A 23,453-nucleotide genomic window follows, 5' to 3' on the forward strand; every position below is an offset into this window, starting at 1 on the left:
TTCCAGTTCAGAAAGTCCATGCTTGGAATCTTAACTTTGGAATGACTAACCTGAATGCGGGTAGATTTAAATCAGATATTAGGAAGAAATTCTTCCCTGTGAGGGTGGGGAGGCCCTGGCACAGGTTGCCCAGAGAAGCTGTGGCTGCCCCATCCCTGGAAGTGTTCAAGGGCAGGTTGGGGGGCTTGGAGCAACCTGGGCTAGTGGAAGGTGTCCCCGCCCATGGCAGGGGGATGGAACTGGATGATCTTTAAGGTCCCTTCCAACCAAAACCATTCTGTGATTCTGTGAAACAGGATTCTGAATGTACAAAGGTGAGAAAGCACACTGGGGGGCTTTGACTTTTTCAGCACTCAGAGCAGAATCTGGGATAGAAACACAGTGAGCCAAGCACATCTTCAGGCACAGTCTGCTGGTTGAGAGCATGTAAGTTTGTTCCAACTTCCAGCATCCATCAAACCAGACCAGCAAAGCATGAAGGAGCTTTTCCTTCCCTTCTGCCTCTCCTTCCAACATTACTCAAAAAGCGCTGCTTCCAGGCAAATGCATTCAACATCTTTCTTAAAACTGTGTGAAAATAATAATATTTGTTAAAAAAAAAAAAAGCCAAAATGCCAGGACTTTCAAATTGTTGTCAATTAGAGTAACAAGAGTTTATAATGTCATATTGTGATTCTGTCACAGAACTGCTCTCTGAAGTTTTAATACTTTTAGCATAACTTTGTGTTCAGTTCCAACAGTTACACATCTGGGTATTATAGGAATTGCTATAAAATTTTGACAGATGGAGAAATCTGGGCATGTAAGTGCTGGTATTAATCATTTTGTCAGATTTAAAATTGATTAATATATATTTTCTGCTTATTCTGTGATAGGGGAAGTTTTCAGATCTGAGATGCATATTTCAAAACTGTTCATTTTCACAGGAAAAATCAGGATAAGATTAGTAGGAGTGTAATGTATATATTATCTGTAATAGCTGTACCTGTTGTGATCAAAGGCAGAACTTTTCAATATACAGTTGCATAGAATCATGATACTGTGATCAAGAACTGCAAGAATCTCATCAGGTCTCTATAGGCAGGGTGATGACAAATTGTTTAGAGAAATTAATAGCATGATCTTAATTTTTTTAGGTTTTTACCGTGAGTCTGCTTGACCTTTTCATCTTCAAATGATGTCATTTCATTTTCTGAGATTCTTCATCAGTTATCACTTGCTTAGAGCTTGAAGGCAGAGTTCAGGTGTCACCTCTTGGTCAGGTGTAACTATGGTAACAAGCCAAGAATTAAGGTTTGTGGTCTTCCAATGCACATTTTGCCTGGGGTTAATAATGACCCGAATATTGGCAGCACTTAATATCCCCAAGCAATTACAGAAGGAATTGAAGGAAAATTAAGGAAAATGAATGAGGATATTGATATTGATAATTCTGGACACCAGAGACCAGCTAGGAAGGAAATTAAGTTCTGTGATACCTGAGAAAAGCAGAAGTTCAAATTCCACTCTCCGTTTTCTTTTTTGAAGATCAGAAATGGCCCCATTTCACCCTCTGTCGAGCAAGGCCAAGGGCTGGGCAATCATGAACCGAGCCTGGAGATGGGAGTGTGCTGAGCTGGGGGGGAGCACTTCAGAGGACATCTCAGTTCTCAGGTGTTTTTTCCAATTTTCTCTGCAAGCTGCTCTTCCGAGGCAGCTTAAACTGATTTAATGGCTTAATGCATCCGTGGCCACCTTGGTGAGGAATCTCCATCCCATCCTGTCTGATGGCTCAGCACTCACCAGACCCAAGAAATGCTCTTCACTCTCTACTGGCTTAGCAGGAGCAACTGGTCACAGAGGAGCTGAGAAGCAGGAATGAGGGAGGGCTGTGGCAGCCGGAGTGTGCATTCCTCAGGGAAGGGGTGTTGTGTTCCTTTTTCAGTCGAGGTGTAAAACTGTGATCCTGCTCGCTTTTGCAGGAGAAAGTGCTCCCCTGCCATCCATCTTTGGCTTGTATTTCTGCTTTTCCTGGCAGGGATATCAGATCCCACAGCTTCTCATCTAAATCACAGACAGTGAGGTTTTAATCCCCCCCATCCTCTGAGCTGCCATGGACCTGAAGTGATGTTTTGTCAGCAGGCTGGGGCAGGAGTTGGGGGTCAAATGGTCCATCTAACCTCTGGCATGACATTGCTCCACTGCCACTGTCACCTCTGCTCTCTGCAGCACATGGAGATGTTTTGTGGGATTCTTTCCACTTCCAGAGGTGTCCATTTGCATTGTGAGCATCCCCTCCTCTCTGAACAGCACACCCTGAGAGGACCTTAAATGCACTGCAGCTTGATCTGACACAGAGTTCTGGTAGGATGTTACCAGTATTAGTAGACTTTAAATGATTTTTTTCCCTCTGACTTAATTAGAAATAGATTATATCACCTTCTTGCAAATGAGCTTCTGCTGTTGATCTTGGCTTTTGCTTTGGTCTAGGTAGGTAGCTTAGGAAACCACCTTTGGTCTCGAGCTGCTCTGCATCTACATGTAGTCTTTAGCAATCATAAATATGTCTGTTCCTGCTTAAAGTCTCTGCACATCACACACATGTGACCTGGTGATGAATATGGATTAAATTGTTTTAAGTATTATTTCTCTGATTGCAATTTCTAGTCCTCCTCATGAAATGGTCTGTCTGTTTTGTTTGTGTTATCAATGGGAATGCTTTGAAAATTGCTCTGGTGCTAAGGAGAGCAGGAGGAAAACATTGCTTCATGGTGAGCATTTTGAAAGAGTGTTTACACCCAGAGCATCAAATTAATTTCCCCAAAGAACAGGTTGAGCTGATCAAACCAAAAATGATCGTTGGTTTTGCACATATTTGAATACAAATAATTTCATTTCAAAAAGTCTGTTAAATGCAGCATCTCATGGTCATTTCCATATTTCCTCAAGCACAACATAATTATTTTCTTAAACTCCATTTTCTTGGGTTTGTTCACCACGGACTGAGTTGTAGCTTCCTTTTCTGTGGGATGCAGGCAGGTGCAGAGGCAGCTCAGTGGGCAGAATAAGGGCACAGCTTGAGACCTGAAGTTCCTGATCTTAGTTCACTGAGGTGCCAACCAGTGGAGGTGGAGCAGCAGCACATCATTCTTATTGTTTGCACTTTTAATGTTTTTTCTTGAAAGCTCAGTTGAACTCCTTCAAGAATCCTAATGGGAAAGAGTTGAAAGCTTGAAAATATCTAGAAATTCTGCCAGGCCTTTATGGATTCTCAGGAATTCTTTAGCATTTGTGAGAATTGACAATCACCAGCACTCACATACTTAGTTTTTCATATATATATATTTTTTAGATGTATTACGTCCCACCCTTCATCCAAACAATGATTTTAAGAGAGTTTGTAAGGACTGTCACTATCCTTTCTCCATAGACAAATGTGAATGTAATTACAAGGAATTTAAAGTAGAAAAACTGACATTTTCAAAGCAAGGATCAAGTTCTGATGGTAATGGTTGAAGTGTGACACCCAAATTCATATCCAGACTCTGAATTAGGAGGAGCCTGATCACTGAAACTGCTCAGCACACAATTCCCAGGCAACTCACATGTGTTGAATTTTAATGGAGCAAATTCTCTTAATTGCATCTGTCAGTATGGATTTAGGTGAGTAAAGGCACACGAGTTTGAAAATGTTGTGCCTTGGCTTTTCTAACAATCTGGTGTAATGGAAGGTGTTCCTGTCCATGGCAGGGGGTTGGAAGGAGATGATCTTTAGGGTCACTTCCAACCCAAACCATTATAGGATTCTATGATACGACTCTGTCTGAATTGAGATGAGGTGGTGAGAGAGCAGTAGGATTAAGAAAATGGAGTTGCTTAGCAGACAGCAGTGTTCAGGACACCAAAGACAATATTTGTGTAGATAATTATGTAGAATAAATAAGCCTCATATGGAATCTGTTCACACAGTTACGGAAAAGGAGATTTTAATTTCTGAGCGTAGAGTTTAATGTGAACAGAATCTCTAAACAAGAGAGTTGACACTGTTAACAAAGGTAATATTAGATTTGAATGAGAAACTTTGTATGGTTAATTAAAAATCAAAACCACAGTTATAACAGAAGTAATTATCCGGGAGTATTAAATCAGCTGCAAGTCCAAGCCCATAAAAGAATTAATCAGGAATAATTTAATATTTGATATTGAAGGCTTATATTTTCTACTAATACCAAAATCCATTCCATTAAACAATACTATTCTTCAAGTCTGTCTGCAGAATGAGTCCCTGAAAGCAGGATAGTAGAGGAACAATTCAGTGGGAAGAAGTTTTAATTCTGCCTTTAAACTACAGTTAGAATAACTAGAGTCCTGTTTCTGCCTCGAGAATCCCTCTGGCTGATGCCAAAGATTGTTCTGATCCACTTCTCCATTGCAACAGTGGCTGAGAGCAGATGCCACAGGAATAATATAGGAGCAAAGAGAGCTGCTTTCAAGTTGAGTAAGTCAGCATGTTTGTGACCTAGGAGTGTGATCTAGTTCTTTTTTTCCATTCATTTATTTAGTTTCTCTTTAAATTGCAATGGAGGTCAATCCGTGCAAACATTCCTGTCTTTTGTGGCTGGGAATTTCATGATTCAACTACATTACATTACAGTCTTCTCTTTGTTTTGAGCCCTGCCATCTGATATTTTTCCCTTTTCAATTGGGATGGGAGGCTGTGAATCTCTGGGCTTGGTTCCCTTTCACCAGACCACTGATCATCCCATGGATCTCTTTTGTAGCCTCTCACTCATCTTTCTTTTTTTTTTTTTTTTTTTGCATCACCTTTTTGGCCCTTTTGGGGCCCTTTCTCAGTTGTCCCAGACATGAACAGGAAATAGTTAAAGGAGGTTAGAAAGGGAAAGCCAAAAGGATGATTTGCTTTTTCTGAAGAGGGAGTTGAAATGCTGGAGACATCGAGGGGAAATTCCTAGAGTAGAAAGCAGAAAGACATTAAAAAAGCACTCAGTCATGGGGGGATTGTGGTTGCCATCTAACTGCTCATAAGTTACCAACTCAGCTCAAAGTGGATCTCACTGAAGTCAGTGCAAACCATCACAGTGACTCTGATTCTTGAAAACAGGGTTTTGTTGAGCAGAAGCGTCCTTTTGTCGAGGTAGATCAGGGGGTTTGTGCAGCTTTTGGCTGCAGGGCCCCTGGCTTGTAGTAAATCTTGAACGAACAGGAAAACCTAACCAAATAAAAGCAAGAGTCAGATTATCTCGGCCCAGCGTGCCTGGCAGCATCTTGAAGAAGAACCAAGCTTTTATTGCTGTCATCCAAAGATTTTCCTCTCCTTTTTTAACCCGATAAATAAGCTTGTCAGGCACCGGGACCAAGCCCACTGCAACCATTTATCAGCTGGGCTCCTGCTGAGCAGATGTCTGGAGGCAGTTTGGATGGCTGGTAACAGGGTGATAAATGGTCACACCAGGTTCGACGTCTGGAGGCAGTTCTTTATCAGATCAAGTGCTTTATAAACTATCCATAAAAGGCTCCTTACCTTCCCCTTCCTTCCTCACTGTAAACTTACCTCTGAACAAGCAATCTGGAAAAAAACCCTCATTCTTCAAGGATTTCTTGATTTTCAGAATTTACCAAAAAATAAGAAAAAAAGGAAAAGAAAAAAAAAGAAAAAAGAAGACCTTGAAGTACTTTCAGTTGGATTTGGTTAAGCTTGTGGACTGTGATATCACAGTAACACAGGTGATCTCTTGGCCATCAGGTTTACTCTCATTACAACAAGTGAGAAGTTTGCTGTTGAAGCCATCAGGTGCAGAATGAGTCCCAGTCCTTTCTAGATGTCTGACCTTGGAAACAGCCTCTTGTGTAGTCATCCAGCACTTCAAGTAACAGCATTTATTGTCAGGGTGAGTGGTGCAGCCTAGAACTGTTTGATTTCTCAACTTCATAATCACTGTAGAGTGATTAGTTCTTAACATAGTGCTTTGTTTATGTGATCTTTTTTTCTAATATTTAAAATGAGAAGAAACTGGAGGAAGAAAGTCTTGTTACTCTTGTACTGACATCAAAAGAATTATTGGATGCACATCTCTGCACACATGAGATTAGGAAAATACTTCAGATGTCCTGGGTACAAAATATGTAATTTGATGTCAAGTCCAGATTTATTTCCTTGAGGACATTGGACTGATACTAACACAAGTTCTCTACCAATCATTCCAGAAGGATTAGACACTAAACAATAGTCACAGAATGTACAATGTAGTCTTAAAGGCATTGAATCTGCAGCATGCATGTTCCCCAGGATATTATTACAAGATTCTTCATGTCTTTTTTCTAATGGCTTTTTGGATTCCTTGCTTTCAGCCTGCCACAACCAGCTTTACAAGTGTCCAACCGTTCTTTTTCTCTGTTATTAATTTTTTTTCCCCTATTGTAGAGCACTTCTGATCGTTCTTCTGTCTGTCTAACTGCCTCTTAAGTTTATTGCTTTTCTGTGGTGCTGTTAGGGATTTTATTTCCCACTTGGTATTACTTTTTAACTACTCATGTAAATCTGTATCAGTTCAGATTCATGCAGAAAAAACAATTTGTCACAAATCTGTAAAGGCTAAATGATCAAAGCAGAGCTTGTGGGCTCACTGCTTTCTTTCTCAGCCTACTTGTAGACCTAAAAATATTTCATCTCCATTCAGATTCTTATCCTGCCCTGTGCTATAGCCTTTACAGAGGGGAGTCAAATGTAGGGGTCACTTTCTTGGCATATCTGCAGGATCAGCAAAGTTGCACCATTTATATCTCAGTGGACCTGGCAGTAGTTGTCACTGGCTAATCACACAAAAAAGTTGTAAGTAAGTAGGCAGGCACAAAAAATACCTTTACGGGCATGGAATTTGTAACCAGGGCAATTGTTAAAAGTAAAAATTTGGTTGCTGTGTTCTATGAAAGAAAAAAAACCCAAATTGTAATTTTCTTCCCAAGACCAAATGCAAAGAGCTGAAGTTTTTGGCTCCACAGATGGCGGTGTTATAACCAAAGGTACACGGGGATAAATGGCAGTTTTGTGCCCAGAAATACGGTGTTAATGCCCTTCTCAACATGTGTGTCACAGAGAATGGATGAGTTTACCCAGAGGAGGGCACAGCCTCTGCAGCCACTGCAGGCAGGGCCCAGCGTCCTCATCCAGTCACTGTCATGGATTTTTTTTCTAAGGACATTCTGTGACCCAAATTCTCTCCTGGGCATCGTGGTGTCCTCACGAAGGTCATGGTCACATGTCTCAGAGCAGACTTTGGCCCCATTTGCCATATGGGAGCTGGAACATCATCTTTTTTTCTGAATGTCCCTTTTGTTTATTTTTGTGTTTCTGTTTAAAGCTCAAATGAGGAGCTAATTACGAGCCCAGCAGAGCCCCTGGCTGCAGGCTTCCCCGCTGCTCTGCCGTTAGTCTGCTCATGAATGGATTGTTGGGTTTGAGGCAGGTTTCCAGGGCCTCTGTGATGGTCCCAATTTAGCTCAGGCTGCTTATTGCTTGACATTCCTAAATATGAATGTGCTATGAAAACCACCAGGCCAATCTGGAAGGAAATTCTGGAACAAGCAACTTAGTCACTTCTCCTCTGCACAGTGACCTGGAGTTCTCCTTTCTTTACAAACCTCTTTCTTCTCCTCAGAAATGTGAAGAACTAGTTTGGTCCTTGCACTCTGGCTCTGCCACAGGAGTTTACATTAATTGCCCCATTTGGGCAAATTTCATCCTTGCAAATCTGCTTTTTTTCTCGCTGTCACCGCCTCATTTTCTCCTTGTCTTCCTGTCACACTTGGTACATCATCTGTGTTGCTATCAGGATTTTCCATGTGCAGCAGAGCTCCAGGGATTGCTGCTGGCTTTGCCAGTGGCTCTCTGTGGAGGCTCGGGCAGCAATCCTAACCTCACTGCTTCTCTGCTTTCCCCTCTGGAAAACTGCAAGGGAGACAGCAGAGCTTCTAAAATGATGTGGAAATCAAGTCAGAGTTGATGAATGTGTTGTTAAACGGGCTTGATGATCTTAGAGGTCTTTTCCAACCTTTATGATCCTACGTGCACCTTGATTTATCTGTTTGACTAACAGGTCTTGCTTAACCTCACAGCATTAAACCAAAGCTGTGAGAGATGGGAGGAGAGGAACAAGCAAGTCTGTTGGAGATTTGCAACATCCTGTAGTCACTGTGGCAGAGTTGAATTTTAAAGAGGGTTGTGAAGTCATCAGCTCTGCAGGTGCCACGGGTAAAAAGCACGGATGTGCTGGTGAAAGAGCTGGCTGGAAGACACTAAAAGCTTGGAAAATTGTAGGAGATAACCGAACATCTAGGGAGGATGGGGAGAAACCATCCCGGACTTTGAGGTGAAAATGAGGCAGTTGCGCTGTGTGCCCGGGTTGTGGAGCTCCTCAAGCCCAAATGCCCGAGCAGATGCTGCGTGTGGTGCTTGGCAGAGGAGCAGGGGAGCTCTCTGGGGATATCTGTGATTAAAAAAGCTGCATCTGCGCCTCTGCCCACAGCGCCCGGGCCTCCGAGAGGTCACTGCAAACATGTGGCACAAGGAAACATGAGTCACCAAGGCAGACCCGCGGTGATAGATTGGTATGGAAATTAATTGAATGTTTCACAGCAGGGCTTCCAAGTAAAAACAAAGCCATGTAAAGCACTGGCAGAGAGACCTCAGCAGATGCACGTGTTACAAGTTGATACTGAAGTGTTTTCAGGCGTGAATTTGTTTGTTGGTAAAACAATATAGAAAAATCTAAACTTAGAAAAGAAAACATTTTGTTCCAGCTGTTTTGCATTTCCCAGAGGGCTCTGATGGGGCCTGATTCCCACACAGTCCAAGTCTGGGGACTTTTACAGGAAGCCTGTTCCCCAGGAACGTAAAGGCACATGACATATACCTCTGTGATTCTATGATCCTCTGATATGTGGAATGTAGGAAATACTTTTCTAAGGAAGTTAATACAGCTGCTGTGATCATTGACTCATTTACGTGTTCCTAATCTATAGTATCAATAGTTCTGGTCTGGGCTTCATCCCACGTGTGATTATGTGGGAGGGAGAGGACAGATAATGGAGTGTGAGAGCAGGGAGGGCTCTGCCACAGCAGCAGCCGCGGTTTCCAGCTGTGCCCAGCACCCAGTGCAGCATTTGCTACATGTACTGCATTAAAGTCCTGTATCCTTCAGCAAAGTGAAGTGGGACAGTACTTTCCCTGTGCATTCTTTAGTCAGCAGTTAACCTTCCCTAGGGAAACGGTGAGTCCCTGTCATTCCCTGTCCCCTCTCCTCATTCTCTGCCTCAGAATCCTTCCCTCTCCCTGTCTCCCATCCTTCCTCAGCCTCAGCTCCCTTCCAGCTTGTCACTTGCTGGCTGTGACAGTGCAGAAATGTGCTTGTGGCCAGGGCAGACAGGGCTGGGGGTGCCCGGTGGCACAGAACCCTGTGTGCCCCTGCCCTCACCCAGCCCGGGGCAGAGGGGCCGCGGGAGGGGAGGGCAGCAGAGTGTGCAGGCAGGGCAGTGTGGGGATCTCAGTGCTGTCTGGCCCTGGAAAGCAGAGAATGACAAAATAAAACCTGTCAAATTTCTCTGCTGGATGTTTCTGCCTCCCAAGGGCTGCTCTGATCCCATCCTCGTTGGCCAGGCCCCAAGGAGCCGTGTGGCAGACGGGGAAAGGGTTCCCCAGCCGCGTCCCGTTGTGTTCCCTCCAGAGCACACGGGGTTAGCACAGGGTGGAGGATGGGAGGGATTCGTGTGGCCTGGGAATGACACCAGCAATCTGTGAAAAAAAAAGAATTAAAAAAACCCATATTAAACAAGGCTAATGGTTGGTTTTGGGATTTTTATTGTTTTCCTCTGTGCAGGCGAAGCTGTTTCAGTGACCCCCACCATGCTGGCTCTGCTACACCTCATACCAAATATTTACTCTGCTGAACGGCACTGCCAGAGCCTCGATGGCATCTCTGCTTTGAAGTGATGTTTTGTTGCTGGAAATCCCTACATAGCATCTCATATTCCACCCCTTACAGAGCTCCAAAAAACCCCCTGCAGGCACCAAACCTCTGCATTAGGCTCCCGCACCGCAGGCCCGAGAATCAAAAGAGCCTTCCCGCTGGCACATCAATCCTGGAGCTGAGACACTGACCCCATGTGTGAAATTGGGATTGGGTTCAGCTAATTCTGCGTGACGTGTCCCTACCAGTCTCCCCAGTCCCAGCAATTGAGCGGCATCAGGCACAGTGTATCCGTGCACCTCAGGCCACATCTCCCAGCTCTGCTCCTCTGAAAGGTCTCCTTTGGCTGTCAGACGTGCCTTTTCCTCCTGAGACGGTGTCTGGGAGTGCTGGCAGCCTTCCTAGGGAAAGCTGAGAAGGAATCTTCCCCAAGTTTGTTTGTTTGTTTGCTTGCTTGCTTTTAGCAGCAAACCTTGTTGATTATCAGCGAAAGCAGTCTGTCTGGAGACCAAAATCAAGTATGCACACACAGCTTCATGGAGTTACAGTTTGGAGCCTGTGAATTAATTAGCAATTTCTCTGAAGAGCCCCAGCCTGACAATTCACAGCCTCCCTAGCTCTGACTTTGATAAACAGTGAACGTACATGACAGCTTCCCAGGATCATGGTAGCCTACTTAGCACTGCAAACCACCCAAACACCAAAGGACAGCTTGCCAGGAGTATGCTAACACAATTCCTAAACGTTAGACATCAAAAGGACTTTGTCTTTTTAAACCTGAGACAAATTAAATTTACATTGCCTCTACAGCTTAAAAAAAAAAAAAAGTGAACTCCCATGGAGAGGATTCGACTCCTCAGCTATCAGAGTGTGAGGGAGATCCAGTATGGCTTGTGTAGCTTCCTGGGAATGCTACAGACTGACCTGTTGCTAAATAGTTCATTACCCTCTCTAGATAGTTTGCCTGTGTGCTGCCTGCTCCCAGAAATACAGAAAATGCAGGTTAAAAATGACATCCTTCTGCTCTGTGCAGTCACTGTGGGAGACCTTAAATCCTTGGGTGCCTTTATCCCAGCAGCAGAGCTGTAAATACCAGTGAGTACCAAAAAAGGAGGTGATGTCCTTCACCCTGGCTTTGTTCTTTGCATTTGTTGTGTATTTGCCGTGTTTCACCTTCAAGAAAAGTGTTACCAATTGTAAGCTGGTCCAGCAGCTTGACCTCGGGTCTGAACCGTGGGCTGGGCATTGTACAAATACAAAACAAAACAGAAAAAATCCCTGTTTCGAGCCGTTCCATTTGAGATACAGGAGACAGACAAAGGTAAGGAAAAGAGACACAACAGGCAAAGATGTTTTTCTCTCCCTCGGAGTGAGATTATTTATTTTCTAAGGTGTTTTTTTTCATCGCTTAAAGTTGTGGAATTGAATCCTGCAATCACTGCAATCCTGCAGTGTCCACAGCCCAGGATTGCCCATTATAGCAACACACACGTGAAACAAGGGAATTTACCAGCCTGAACAGTGGCCTCACTTCATCAAGGCAGGTACAGCAGCACCTGGGTTTTGCTTCTGAGATGCATTTCTTTCCTTTTTGAGCTTTTTACTGAACATCACAGGCTGTGTAATGAGAGACCTCTCACTGCTGGCCATCTTCTAATGATCCCACTTTTCCTTTGCAACTCCTACCTCTTATTTTGCTCCTTCTCTCTCTATTTACTACACACAGCCTTGTCTTATATATTTAGCTTTTCTTCCTCACCCCCTCCTCCAACTTTAGCAGTGAAAGATTCTGTCTATGCAGAGATGAAAGTTTGTTAGCAAGAATATAAAATAGCTGAAAGGCTTTGCAAAAGTTAAGTCTCAGATTAAATATAATTAGGTATTTTTCCTGAATGCCTCATATGTGACAGTAGGAGGGACAGAGTCTCTCTGATTATCCCATGTTCCTTTTTCCCTACAGCACAATCCAGCCATTGGCTGTTCCCTGTTTTTTGACTGGAAAATTGTGATTACTGGGCTTTATATGCACGTGGGGCTTTGTTTCACTGCTCATCCTTGCCAAATCTGCTCTCTCCATAAGCACTGTTTGTGCCCCAGCAGAGGAGGAGTGAGAGCGTGGCTGAAGGTGAGTCATCCCCACTGCATGGAGTCTAAATTATTCAAGGAATCACAGACTGAAAAGGAAAGGATGAAAAATATATTCAAGCATCGATTCTGCCACCCACTTCTTTCTAAACAATGGGTTTGCAATCACATATTGCCATTAAAAAAATCCATTTTCCCCTCTCCAGCGGCTGTGTGGAAGACTGGGAGTCAGCAGGTAGATCCATCCAGAGAAACCTGCATTTGGCTTTCTGTGGATGCTCCTCTTTAACCCTGTGTCAGCACATCTGATTGTGGAGCTCTCTTGCCTGTACTGAGATAAAAAGGAAGCTGATTAAGTAGGAAATGCTTGAATTAAATGTGGTTAATTTGCTTATATCCCAGTGACTTCAGATTTCATTTGGTGTGATGAAGGGGGCACACATTAAACCAAACAGTTAACCTTGAAGTTCATGTCAGTCTTTTCACATTTTCACATTCAGGTTTCACCATCATTTCTCATACTTGCAGTGTTTCAACTTGTACTCACAACTCTTCTATTTATATTAAAGGCCTCACAGATTATTTTGGCCACTGTATCTTTATTCCTTTGGATGCAGAAGAATTGCAGCTAATTTTTCAATTTTTTTTTTTTTTCAGTGCTTCCTAAAGAACCTGGAAACCACAGGGCAAATAAAGAAATTAGAATTGTATTTGCAAACAGCTGTTTTAAGCTGTTTGCAAGCTCAGAGCTGACAATAATGTATTACAGGCAAGAAAATCTGCTTTGGGGCATTTTTGGTTTGTCTGCACCACCCTGTATCTGGCCCCGCCAGCTGCTTCTAAAACTTGTACTTCAGCTGCCTTAATCTTGTCATTAAAGGTGGATTTAAGTTTTAAGAACCAATGAACAAACCTTTTTACTTGCAACCAGAGGCTGGGAGATGACTCTGCATTTAAGGTGCAAGCTCAGCTTTACTCCAGCACTAATCCCGTAAAATCGAGGCTTGGATGGGACCAGCCCAGGGCAGCTCCTTTAGAGAGATGCATCTATTTGCTTTATTGTTCAGCTGCTGCCTCCTGACTTTTCAAATCTCTTCAATGTCCTTGTTTCTGTTTCCTATCCTTGCAGTGGTAACAGGAGGCAAAAAGCTGAACTTGACCACATCCATGAGAATGTCAAGCATTTAGACTTTATTGGTTTAGAAGCTTACTAAATTTAAACAGAAGCATTAACGTGGCCTTAGGCTCTCTTGACAGTTATAAACTCTTCCTTGGGGGGATTTCTGTAATGCTTTCTAATCAGCTTAAGGAGTTAATTAAACAGCTGTCACTTAGCTTCTTAATTCTGAGACTTGATGCTAAATAAGATTTGAAATTAGTTATGCATGACTGAAGAATGGATTCTCTGATACAAGCAAGATGGCTGCTAGCTGAAGAGAAGGAAAATCTAGGTCTTTTTTAAACTAAATAGTGAAAAGATTCAAGGTGGTACCATGGGTTAATGCTCTACATGCTGATTAATAGAAAATATATTAAAAAAAAAAAGAGGAAAATTGAGAATATTAAGGAGTGTCAAATGGGATGGATTTACAGGCAGCTGTTAGTTCTCATTTGGTGATGTGCTCTGGACTTTTGGAGATTTCAGGGATCATTTTATTCTCTTCCCTATTGCAGTCTGTACATAGCTTACCCCAAAGCCAAAATACCTATTGATAACAAAAAGGAACATGCTTGATTTTTGAAATTAGATCTTTAGCCCGCAAAGATATTTTCCACCATAATGAAAAAAAATCAGTTGGAGATCTGCTGTGCTTACAGGACATGTATTACAGTGCTGTGGGGACTTTTTAATGCCTTTTTTTCCTTATGTATTGTAGGAGGAGAAGCCCTTCTTCTGACAGGTGTGAGTGTAGCAGGTGGAATGATGCTTTTCACTTGCAAGAGAGAAGCTACAATATATTTTATTGATATATAAGAGAGTAGGATGACCAAATCCAATGGTAAATGCAACAGTGGTTTAACAAGATTCAGTGGCACTCAAGGTGCACTTGAGTATTTATTGCATCAAAGACAGGGTCAGACAGAACTCTCAGGGAGACCCTTCTTTGGACTCATGAGGTTCAAAAGGACTCCCTTGTGTACTAAATTTCACAGAGCAGAGTGCAGGTGGATCCAGGCTGAGTCCCAGGCTTGATCAGAGGTTCATGTCTAAAGGATTGTGTGTGTGCAACCAGTCCTCTGTAACACTTAACCAAGGTCTCAGAATTTCACTTCTTCTATTCCCAGTTCCCTGCTGAGCACCTGACATGGTCAGGAACCTCTCAGCCTCGAGGATTCTCTCAGCCTCGAGGATTCTCTCAGCCTCGAGGAGTAACCTTGAGAGGTTCCCTACTCAAGGGTTGTTCTTGGTGTGCTGCCCACTGTTTGTGGAGTGAGACAATTGACTTACAGTCATATTTGCATAGCAGCCCTCAGCTGCTGAGCAGGATTTATGGCCCTCAGCTATTGTGCTGTTATCTGTCTCCCAGAGTCCAACCCCAGCCAGATGCAGCCATCAGGACCACCACTGGTGGCTGTTGCTTCAGCAGAAAAAGGGGGGGCACACTGACCCCCCCAGAGCTGCAGATCCATCCAAGTTATTTTGAGGAAACATGTCTCCAGGTCTTTTTTTTGAAAGCAAGCTGGTGCCTTGCTCACTGCTGCTTGTAGCTGTGTGAGGGCTAACAGGGATTCAGTGTTAAATTGATGTGTTGACTCATGTTAAAATGCTTTTGGAAAAGAATGTTGACAGTTAGTACGGAACTTTTCTTTGTCAGAAGTTGGATGTGGGGCCTCAAGGCTAAGCATGAGTTAGTCTTGGATTTATTTATTTTAAAAATTTATATATATATATACATATATAAAAAATACAAACATAAGGAAATACTGTGTATACAGAGAAAACTAGGGGAAGAAACAGAAATTCCTTAAAATTTGTGAAGATATTGTTAAAGCCCTTTTTTTCACCCCAGGAATTATAAGGCAAAAGATGTCTGAAGGGAAATTAAATTGCAGGGAAGCTACCAATTAAAATTGAAAAAACTAATAGGTATTCACTTCTGCATTTCTACTTAAATAGATGCTTACTGTGTACATCTTCTGAATGTGTGTCTGCTGGAGGGCTTAATATGCTCAGTTATTTAATATGAATCTCTTCAGTAGGCAAAGAATGCTTGCTCCAGAATCTTCTTTAAAGTATTACTATTTATTTACCGTGGTAGCTATTTCAGAATAAAGATTACCTGGTCCTCCGTTTCTAATACATGAAGAGACACATTTTTCTCTGATTGTTATTTCATTTTATTATTTGAAGGGTTCACTGTGTGAGAATTATAGAGATATGCTGTGGAATGCTTAGAGAAAGTTCAGCATCTTTTTAATGGCTGCTTAGGGAATCAACTTTTAGCAGTGAGACTATTTGGCTGTAGCTTTGCAAAGGCATAACTATTCCCATCTTCCAGTGCCTTGACATCTTATCTCCTATAATCTATGTTAGTTATGGATAAAGAACATAATATTTCTTCAGGAGATTCCTTTATCACTTAAGCAGCAAAAAGCAACAGTTTTAAATCAGTAACTATTTAGATTTATAGCTCTTGCATGCTAAGACTCTCAACTATAAATCTCTGTGTAGCTAAATAAGTATCATGTTCCTTTCCTCAAAATGAAATAATTTTCATATGCTTTCACCAGGGGAACATTAAGACCTTTCTGGCCATTAAACAAGTGCCTGAAAGAGCATTTTACTCTGGCCCTGCTGTGTAAGTTCATTGTAAATGGTTATTATGCCTCTATGCTCAGGGATGAGATGCAAACCAGGTGCCTAAAGAAATCATCCTCCAAGTCCATACAGGTGGAGGTACTGAAATCTCTGCAAACAGGAGATACAGCTCAGTTATTCCAGTGTTGATCAGCACAGTTTCAGGCCAGTGCCAGCTTGCTTTGCTCATCTTTTACTTTAGTTGTTGGGTGGATCTGTTTTCCTGGGATTGAACAAGGAGTTGTTGATAGAAAGTCAGAGAACCATCACAGCCATTTGTATGAACTCCAGGCATTACTTCTCGGCCCCCACCTCCCTCATTTCCTTGGGAGAGAGGGGACAAAGATTGTTTTGGAGATTTTTATGTTTGTCTAAGAATCAGCAGTGCTGTCACATGCTGCTCGTTGTGCTGTGCATGGTTCTGAAAACACTTTGTTTCTGAACGTGGATCTAGAACACGAATACAAACAGAAACTACAGAACTTTGAGTCTGGGATCTTCGATTTTGGATAGAAGCAACATTGGGTGTTTGCTTCCTTACCTTAGAATCAGGTCTGAACGTGCTCATCTCGTTGCTTTTAGGTGCTGTCATTGAAGTTGCTGTGATTATTTACAGAGTTGGGTTAAGTACAGACCTGCCAGCCAGACAGAGAGCTCTGGGGCAGGACCCGAGGCCATGTTACTGAGCTTTGGAGCCAAGTGAGCCTCTGGACATGCAGAAATTCCCTGTGGGTTAGATGTACCTTGTGAAAGGTCCCAAGAAGAACAGGGTAGTGGCAGTGACACAGCTGAGGTACAACATATCCTGACTTTTTGTGTGTTTCCATAAAATGGCAGGCAACAAACAGGTGGATTAGGATGCAGTCTATATTCAGGATATCCAAAGCTAGCACTGGAAAAAAACCCAGAGGTTCAGAAGAAATTCATGAAGCTTTTGAGAATCATTCTCAGTTCCCAGCTCTTACCAGGGGAAATTACATTTGCCTTTGGTAAGCAGAACTCATTAATCACACTGTTTCAAAGGCTTGGTTATTAAACTTCCCCTTGCTTTATAAAATAATTGCAAGGGTCATACTGTAATGGATCAACTGGAGGGAGGAAGCTCTGCCTGCTTGGGGGAGCAGGTCTAGGTAGGTGGTGTGGCCTCAAACAGTCCCAGTGAAATGAGATTCATGCCCCAGTGTTTGCAAAACCAGGACCTAACACCTGGATTTTGTAATTACAGTGGATGCTTAATAGCACTTGTTCTGTCAAGCTGCCTCCATGTGCAGCTCTGTGGAGGAGCTACAGGAAAGTAGAAAAAGCTTCTAAATAACCTGCCTGCAGTAACTTTGCTGCAAAGCCCAGGTGTGGGAAAAAAATCGACCTGGAAACTTAATTGCAAATCTGAGAACTCAGTTGCTTTAATAATATATTCTGTCCTGAGAACAAATGTGTGCTCAAGACAGACGGGCCTTACCATACAGGCAGATATTTTCACCTTTGTGTGAATTATAATTTCAAAATATCTCCGGGGCTTTTCTGCTGAGGGAGGGAGAGGATTTTCTTCTCAAGTTCTCTTTTTGTGAAATCCTCTTTCTCCCTTCCCTAAAGATCATGGTGAGGATGGGGCAACTTTAGCAAAGCAGCTACAAAGTGACTAGGAAGGGGTTTTTTTTTCTTTCTTTAAATATTGCTTTATTTGTCCAAGAAAAGTGTGTCTGTTTCTTTAAGTAGTAGGAAAAGGTCTTTTTGTGTGAATCCTTTAGATGAGAGAAATCTCAGCTTCTCCTCTTTAGCCCAAGAGGCAGTTAGGAGCAATCATCATCTTCTGGTAGCTGGGTTCCAACTTTGTTGTCTTCCACAAGTAAAATCAGGTCAGCCTCAGAACTCATAGCGTGAGCTATTTAGATAATGAGAATTTAGCACTTGGGGGGCTTTGGAAGCCTTTATTGCACAAGAGCCAACTGAAATCAAGAGCTTCTTGTTCTATGGGGTAGTTCATGGTTCTCAGGCACAGTTCTGAAAGGCTCAGAGACCTTTCCAGGAACGAGCAGGATCTTGCAATTAAGGGTGGAAGGATTGGGACAGCAATTTGTGCTCTGAGTGTCTTGGCACAGCTCAGGGATATCTGTGGTGCCAGACTGAGGTGACACCCAGGTAACAGAGAGCACTGTTTAGTCTCACACTCTTCATACAATCAGAACTCAGCACTTTTAAATTAGAAGTGATGAACTAGATCCAAGGAATGCATTTTGCAGTAATCATCACAAGAGTGACAGACACGAGTCAGGGCAGAGCTCATCTTCTTTAAAGAGCCCTCAGCATCCTTCCTCTTTTTGGGAGAGGAGGGTTTTGCACAAGCCTCATTAAATGGTAAAAAAAGTGTTTTGGATATGTATTTGCCCACCTTTACCCAACAAGAGCTGGGATAAGTCCTAGAAAACCTCAAGAGGGTCTGATTCCACACAGTCATTTATGCAGGACCTGAACAATGGCACTCCAACTAATTCCCTTGGAGGCAGAGCAAAGAAAAACCACATGTTATCTGTCAGGAGAGAGAGTGTCACTGTTTTGCAGGCTGTGAATTGTTGACTTTGCCAAGACTGCATCCCTGAGGGCAGCCTGAAACCTGCCTCTGAGGCTGGAGCTGATTCCAGCCTGAGTGTCCAGCCAAAGGTGCAGCCAGAGGCCCTGTGCAGGATGGCAGTGGGCTGGAAGATAAGGACAATTGCAGACAATCTTCCTCACTGCAGGGACCTGTGAGAGATCACCCAGGAGACTGAGGCAAAGTGAATTTCTGACTGTCCTCAGTCCACACTTACTCCCTAACAGTTGCACTGTATTTGTCCAGCAATGTCATAGAATTTCAGAGTTCGTAGAAAACCTTTCAGAAAACAGTTTTCTGGGTAAACCAGCAAGATTTAAGACACTGTTTTTGTGTGATCAGCAAGATTGATGAGCTCCTCAGGATGGAGATTTCACTACTGCTAAATGCAAGGTGCATCTTGTTTGTGTGGTGCAGGGTCATTCCTCAGGTACCAGGTGGCTTTGGCACTTGATGAGCACCATGAAATAACAATTAGGGCGTGACAAAAACTTAACAGCCCTGAATCAGAACTGGGAGTTTGGTTCCAGGACCAAAGGGAGGGAAGTTTGTCTTTCCTGCCTGCTGCACTTGAAGCAGCTCTTGGCAGAGCCATTAGGAATTAAAGCAAAGCTGAATCTAGGTGATGTTAATGAATTAGTAGCAAAATATATTAATTAAAGGGCCTTTTTTTTTTTTTCTCTTAGGAAGCAGAGATCCTGAATACAGCTATTCTCACTGGGAAAACAGTGGCTGTCCCTGTCAAAGTGATTTCTGTGGAAGATGATGGGACTGTGACTGACCTTCTGGAATCTGTGGAGTGCAGATCCTCAGATGAAGATGTCATTAAGGTAGGATCATACTGCTCCATTACACAAAGGCAGAGGCCCTGCAAAACAGTGGTGTTCTCTAATGGGATGAGTTCTTTCATCTTCCTAACTGCTCTACTGATGGAACAGAGAGGTTTATTACTGCTGTTATTGCTGTGTAGATTGGCTCAGTGAAGCAACAAACCAAACACAAAATCACACATTTTCCAACCTGCTTGTCAAATACTTGGAATTGTCTGACACTTCCCACTTTTGAAGTATTTTCAGAGTTCACTGTACCTTCACTTTTTCAATTAAATGGGCTGTGTAGGTTCAGGAATATTGACAGCTGATGTTGTGGAGACAGAGGTGGTTCCTCTGAAGTTGGTTTGCCACACTGGAACAGGAGCTGTAAGAAGTTTTTGTCTGTTCTTTCTTCTGTATATCCTGTAATTGGATATATAATTATTTGGTGTATTGTAAACACCATTAGCTTTACTTTTGGTATTTTCTTTGGTCATAACTGCTACCAGGGTGTCTCACAGGCAGCATGTTGGCCACCAATCATGGACTGGAAATTACTGGATAAGACACTTGGCTGGTGGATTTACTCTGTACAACAGCTCTGTAGCCCAGACTTCCTGAAAGATAAATGCCAGGCAATAATAAGCTGCTCCTCTCAGTTGTGACTCAGTGTGGACTTTCCTAGCCAGTGATGAGGTGAGAGCTTGCAGGAATGCCTTTAAGTCCCTTTTTAGTACTGAAATCATGGGGTCAGACTGGACCCTCAAGATAATTGGTGCTTCTTGAAGGCTTTCAGCTGGTCCCAATATTACTACTAAAAGCTTGTAAGAAATCCTGAGTATTTCCCACTCTTCCTGGTTAATGACTGACATGTGGGTGGAAGGACACAGCAGTGGTGATGGTGGGAGATAAGGTGGAGAATATTCCAGCAGAGTGACAGAAAAGCTGCCTTGTCTACAGCAGCTTTTATCTTTTCTCAAACTCACCTGTGGCTGTCACTTGAGAAGAGGGAACTGAGAGACACAGCCACAAATAAAAGTCAAAATTGAATTTTTTTTGTAAGATAACCAGCATGTCACAGAACGATTGCAAATACTTCAGGCCACCCCTCCAGCTGCTGGAAATCACTGTTATCCCATTAACTTTTGTGAACTGCCCCTTATTGAGGACTTGGCCTTTGTGAAACTTGCCTTAGCCTAGAGCTGAGTGGGTTGCTGAGCATTCTGCCTGTTATGGTTCATTTTAATTTGGATTCACAGAGCTCAGGGCCTCCCTGGGCCCCATTACCTCAAAAACACTCTTCCTAGGGGATATGTTTTGCCTTTCTAGGCACAGATGATTGTAGGTACTTGGTTGTTACTGTCATATGGGGAACTGTTGGGACTTTGAGACATCCCTACAAGATTAGCAGGTTCATGTTAACGAGACAGTGACAACTTAGAGCAGGGTAACTGAAGGATAAAGCTGAGTACGGGAGGAAATGATCTTTCTTGAGCTATCTCTAAAGATACTTTTTTTGCCCAAAAATTGCTGGGTTTACACTCATTGGACTTTTTTTTAAGTAATTCCTTGATGATAATTTATGGTATACAAGATGAACACAAGCAATTTCAAAGTCCAGCATTTTTTATGTTTCCCGTTTTAAAATCTACTCAGGGTTCCTATTTATCTGAAGAGCCACCATGTTGCTATTTTCTGATTAAATGTGTCTTTCTGGCTGTATTAATAGAAATCTTTTTCTCTTTTCTTCCTTCTGTGAAGCCCTTTTGAATCTGGTAAATCTGCCAAATATAGTGAGCTGTTGGACTTAATCTAGATTTAAAAACAGAAAGAAATTATTTGGGGTCCTCATGTTGTGGAATTTATTGGACCTCACTAACTCACCAGCAACTTTTTATTTTTTTGGGGGGGGGTGAACTGGAAAAAAGGTTTTGAAAGCAAATGTGTCATTTGGAAGACATTTTAAAAAATCAGTTTTGCTTTCTGAAGTTGTAATTTATCAGAGTCATTTGGCCTGGTCACTGGATGCTGGTGCAGTGGTTTCTGTCTGACATAACTCTGCAGCAGCCTGTGCTCAGCTCTGGCCCTGGCAAAGAGGTCACAGCAGTAAAGTCTGTATCTGTCATTAAATGTAAGGACATGAACATACCAACACAGGCTTGTGTGTCTGTCCAACCAGGCTGTCACCAGCCAGAGATCAGGACATTTTGGGCTCCCTCCTCTGCAGTAGGAGGGCAGGTTTCAGCAGCATTAAAATGAGTTGCCAGTTTAAAATGAGCTCTTAATTGAAAACGTGTCTCAGGGTTTCCAGTTTACCTGCTCTGTTTCAGGCCAAGCCTCCTTCACAGGCATCTAATGAAGAGAAAGATACATAATTACTGGCCAGCCTTCAGCAAGCAACTGTAATTAGAGTTTCTGTTCTCTGGGAATTAGAGTACTGAATATAAAATGGAAAAAAAAAATCTGCTTAAGATGCCCATTGCAATATAAAGATTAAGATTATATTTCTTTGGGTCTTTATTGTTGCTGTTTTTCAATGCACCTGTCAAGTAGCATCTAACAGATTGATTATGTCTTCGTGGCTTAGCTTTTATTCCTGTTTTTTTGGTGTTGATTAATGAGGAGGTTAAGCTCATTTTCCTTGCAGAATGAGGATACCTCATTCTTCTTTTCGTTTCAGGGTCCACATTTATTACTCATTTTTTTCATCTGAGACTTCAAAGAACTTTAAAGAACTGGACCAAATTCTGCATTAACTCATTTTGTGCCAAACTGCACCTGCTTGAACTTGGTTGAATAAGTCAGGACAGAATGTAGTTCATTGAAACAATATTTTTATTGCCAAGTGGTTATCTTAAATTATTTGGTCCAGCATGACAGAGTAACCACAACAAAAAATGGAGGCATGTTATAGGCTCTGTTTTACAAATAACACAGAAAAGTTAAGGTGAGGATTTCAGTTCACTCTAAAGTTCTGAAGTTGATGTTAAAACTCCTACTGACCTCGTGGGAAGGAGAGAGATTGGTGAGAAGACATTCTTTTGTTAATATAGATCAAATTCTTGAATCAAGAATGGGGAAAAAGGAAAAATAAACATCTTCTAATCTTTCATTTTGAAAAGATGTTTTCATTTCAAAATGGTCATTTTTTTCACAAGGCTCAACAAAGCCTAGAAGTCTCCAAAGCAAAACTTCCCAGTTCTCTGGGTTTTCAGTTTGATGAGTTAATTGAAAATCTGCATTTTGGTTGCCCTGAAACAAAACCAGTTTTAGGTTCATTTTGTTTGATCAGTTAACTAAAAATTCCAGCACATTCTCAGCTCTGTCCAGGAGCCACTTGCCTGAAGTCACACAGTGAGTGGTGCCAACACTGGGAACAGGATACAATCTCTCTGTCCCTTTTTTATATTGAACTGTGTATTGCATAGAGGACTCCGTTCAAAATCTGCATGTTATCCAAATCTGTGTGGCTTTCCAACAAAATACCTTCAGATTATTTTCTTCTAGAGCATCCTGTGCTCCTGGCTCTGAGGCAGGGATGCCAAGGGAGGCAGGTGTGCTTTGTGCCTGCATTACAAGCAAATTCCTGGGGCAGAACTGAAAGGAGGGTGTTACTTCTGGTATCCTTTGCACAACCTGAGAGGCTGTGCAGGATGTTACAGCCTGGCCTCTCCCTCTGAATTCCCATTTCCCAAGGCTCTACAACCACTTCTGGCTGTGGAATGGTTGCCTGGTGTTTGTGCTCGTGCTCTGCAGAGTCTCATCCCTCTGGCTTTGCGTGAGAAGCGAAGCAGGAATGTTTATCCCTCCTTGCTGTTTACCAGGATCCTGTAGAGCTGGAAAGCAACTCTTGCAGCTCCAGCTACACGAGAGGGAGTCAGCGCTGGTCAAGGGAAAGGTTGGCAGCTGCTCTGCTCTGTTCACTTTGGAGTGTATTAGAGGGGATAACAGCACACTTGACAATTTGTAAAATATTACTGCAGGCTAATAAATCTTTCAATAACACTTAGTGTGGTTTTATCAGTGGCAAAATAACATCTTTTTAATCAAGTGACAGACCTTACAAAACCTGAAGTGCCAGAGCATTTAAAATAGCCTGAAGCAGACAGTGTTTTAAAGCATTAAACTTTTAACAGCTGTTCCTTTTCTTCCTTACCCTGGCGCACTTCAGGGAGAAGTTGAATTCTTCTAAAGTCAGTGGAGTGACA

General features: G+C 42.5%; 1 protein-coding gene across 2 annotated transcripts in view; it reads left to right on the forward strand.

The window, feature by feature from the left end:
• Nucleotides 1-23,453, forward strand: part of TMEM132D (transmembrane protein 132D) — a 228,553-nt gene that overhangs the window by 169,256 nt on the left and 35,844 nt on the right. For both annotated transcript variants that reach the window (XM_027652329.1, XM_027652330.1), the window contains exon 5: nucleotides 19,120-19,263. In XM_027652329.1, the coding sequence (XP_027508130.1) occupies nucleotides 19,120-19,263 (144 nt within the window). The remainder of the gene's footprint in view (nucleotides 1-19,119; nucleotides 19,264-23,453) is intronic.

This window comes from Corapipo altera, unplaced genomic scaffold, assembly GCF_003945725.1.
Source record: "Corapipo altera isolate COAL_440 unplaced genomic scaffold, ASM394572v1 67, whole genome shotgun sequence".
In the NCBI taxonomy this organism is placed as follows: domain Eukaryota; kingdom Metazoa; phylum Chordata; class Aves; order Passeriformes; family Pipridae; genus Corapipo; species Corapipo altera.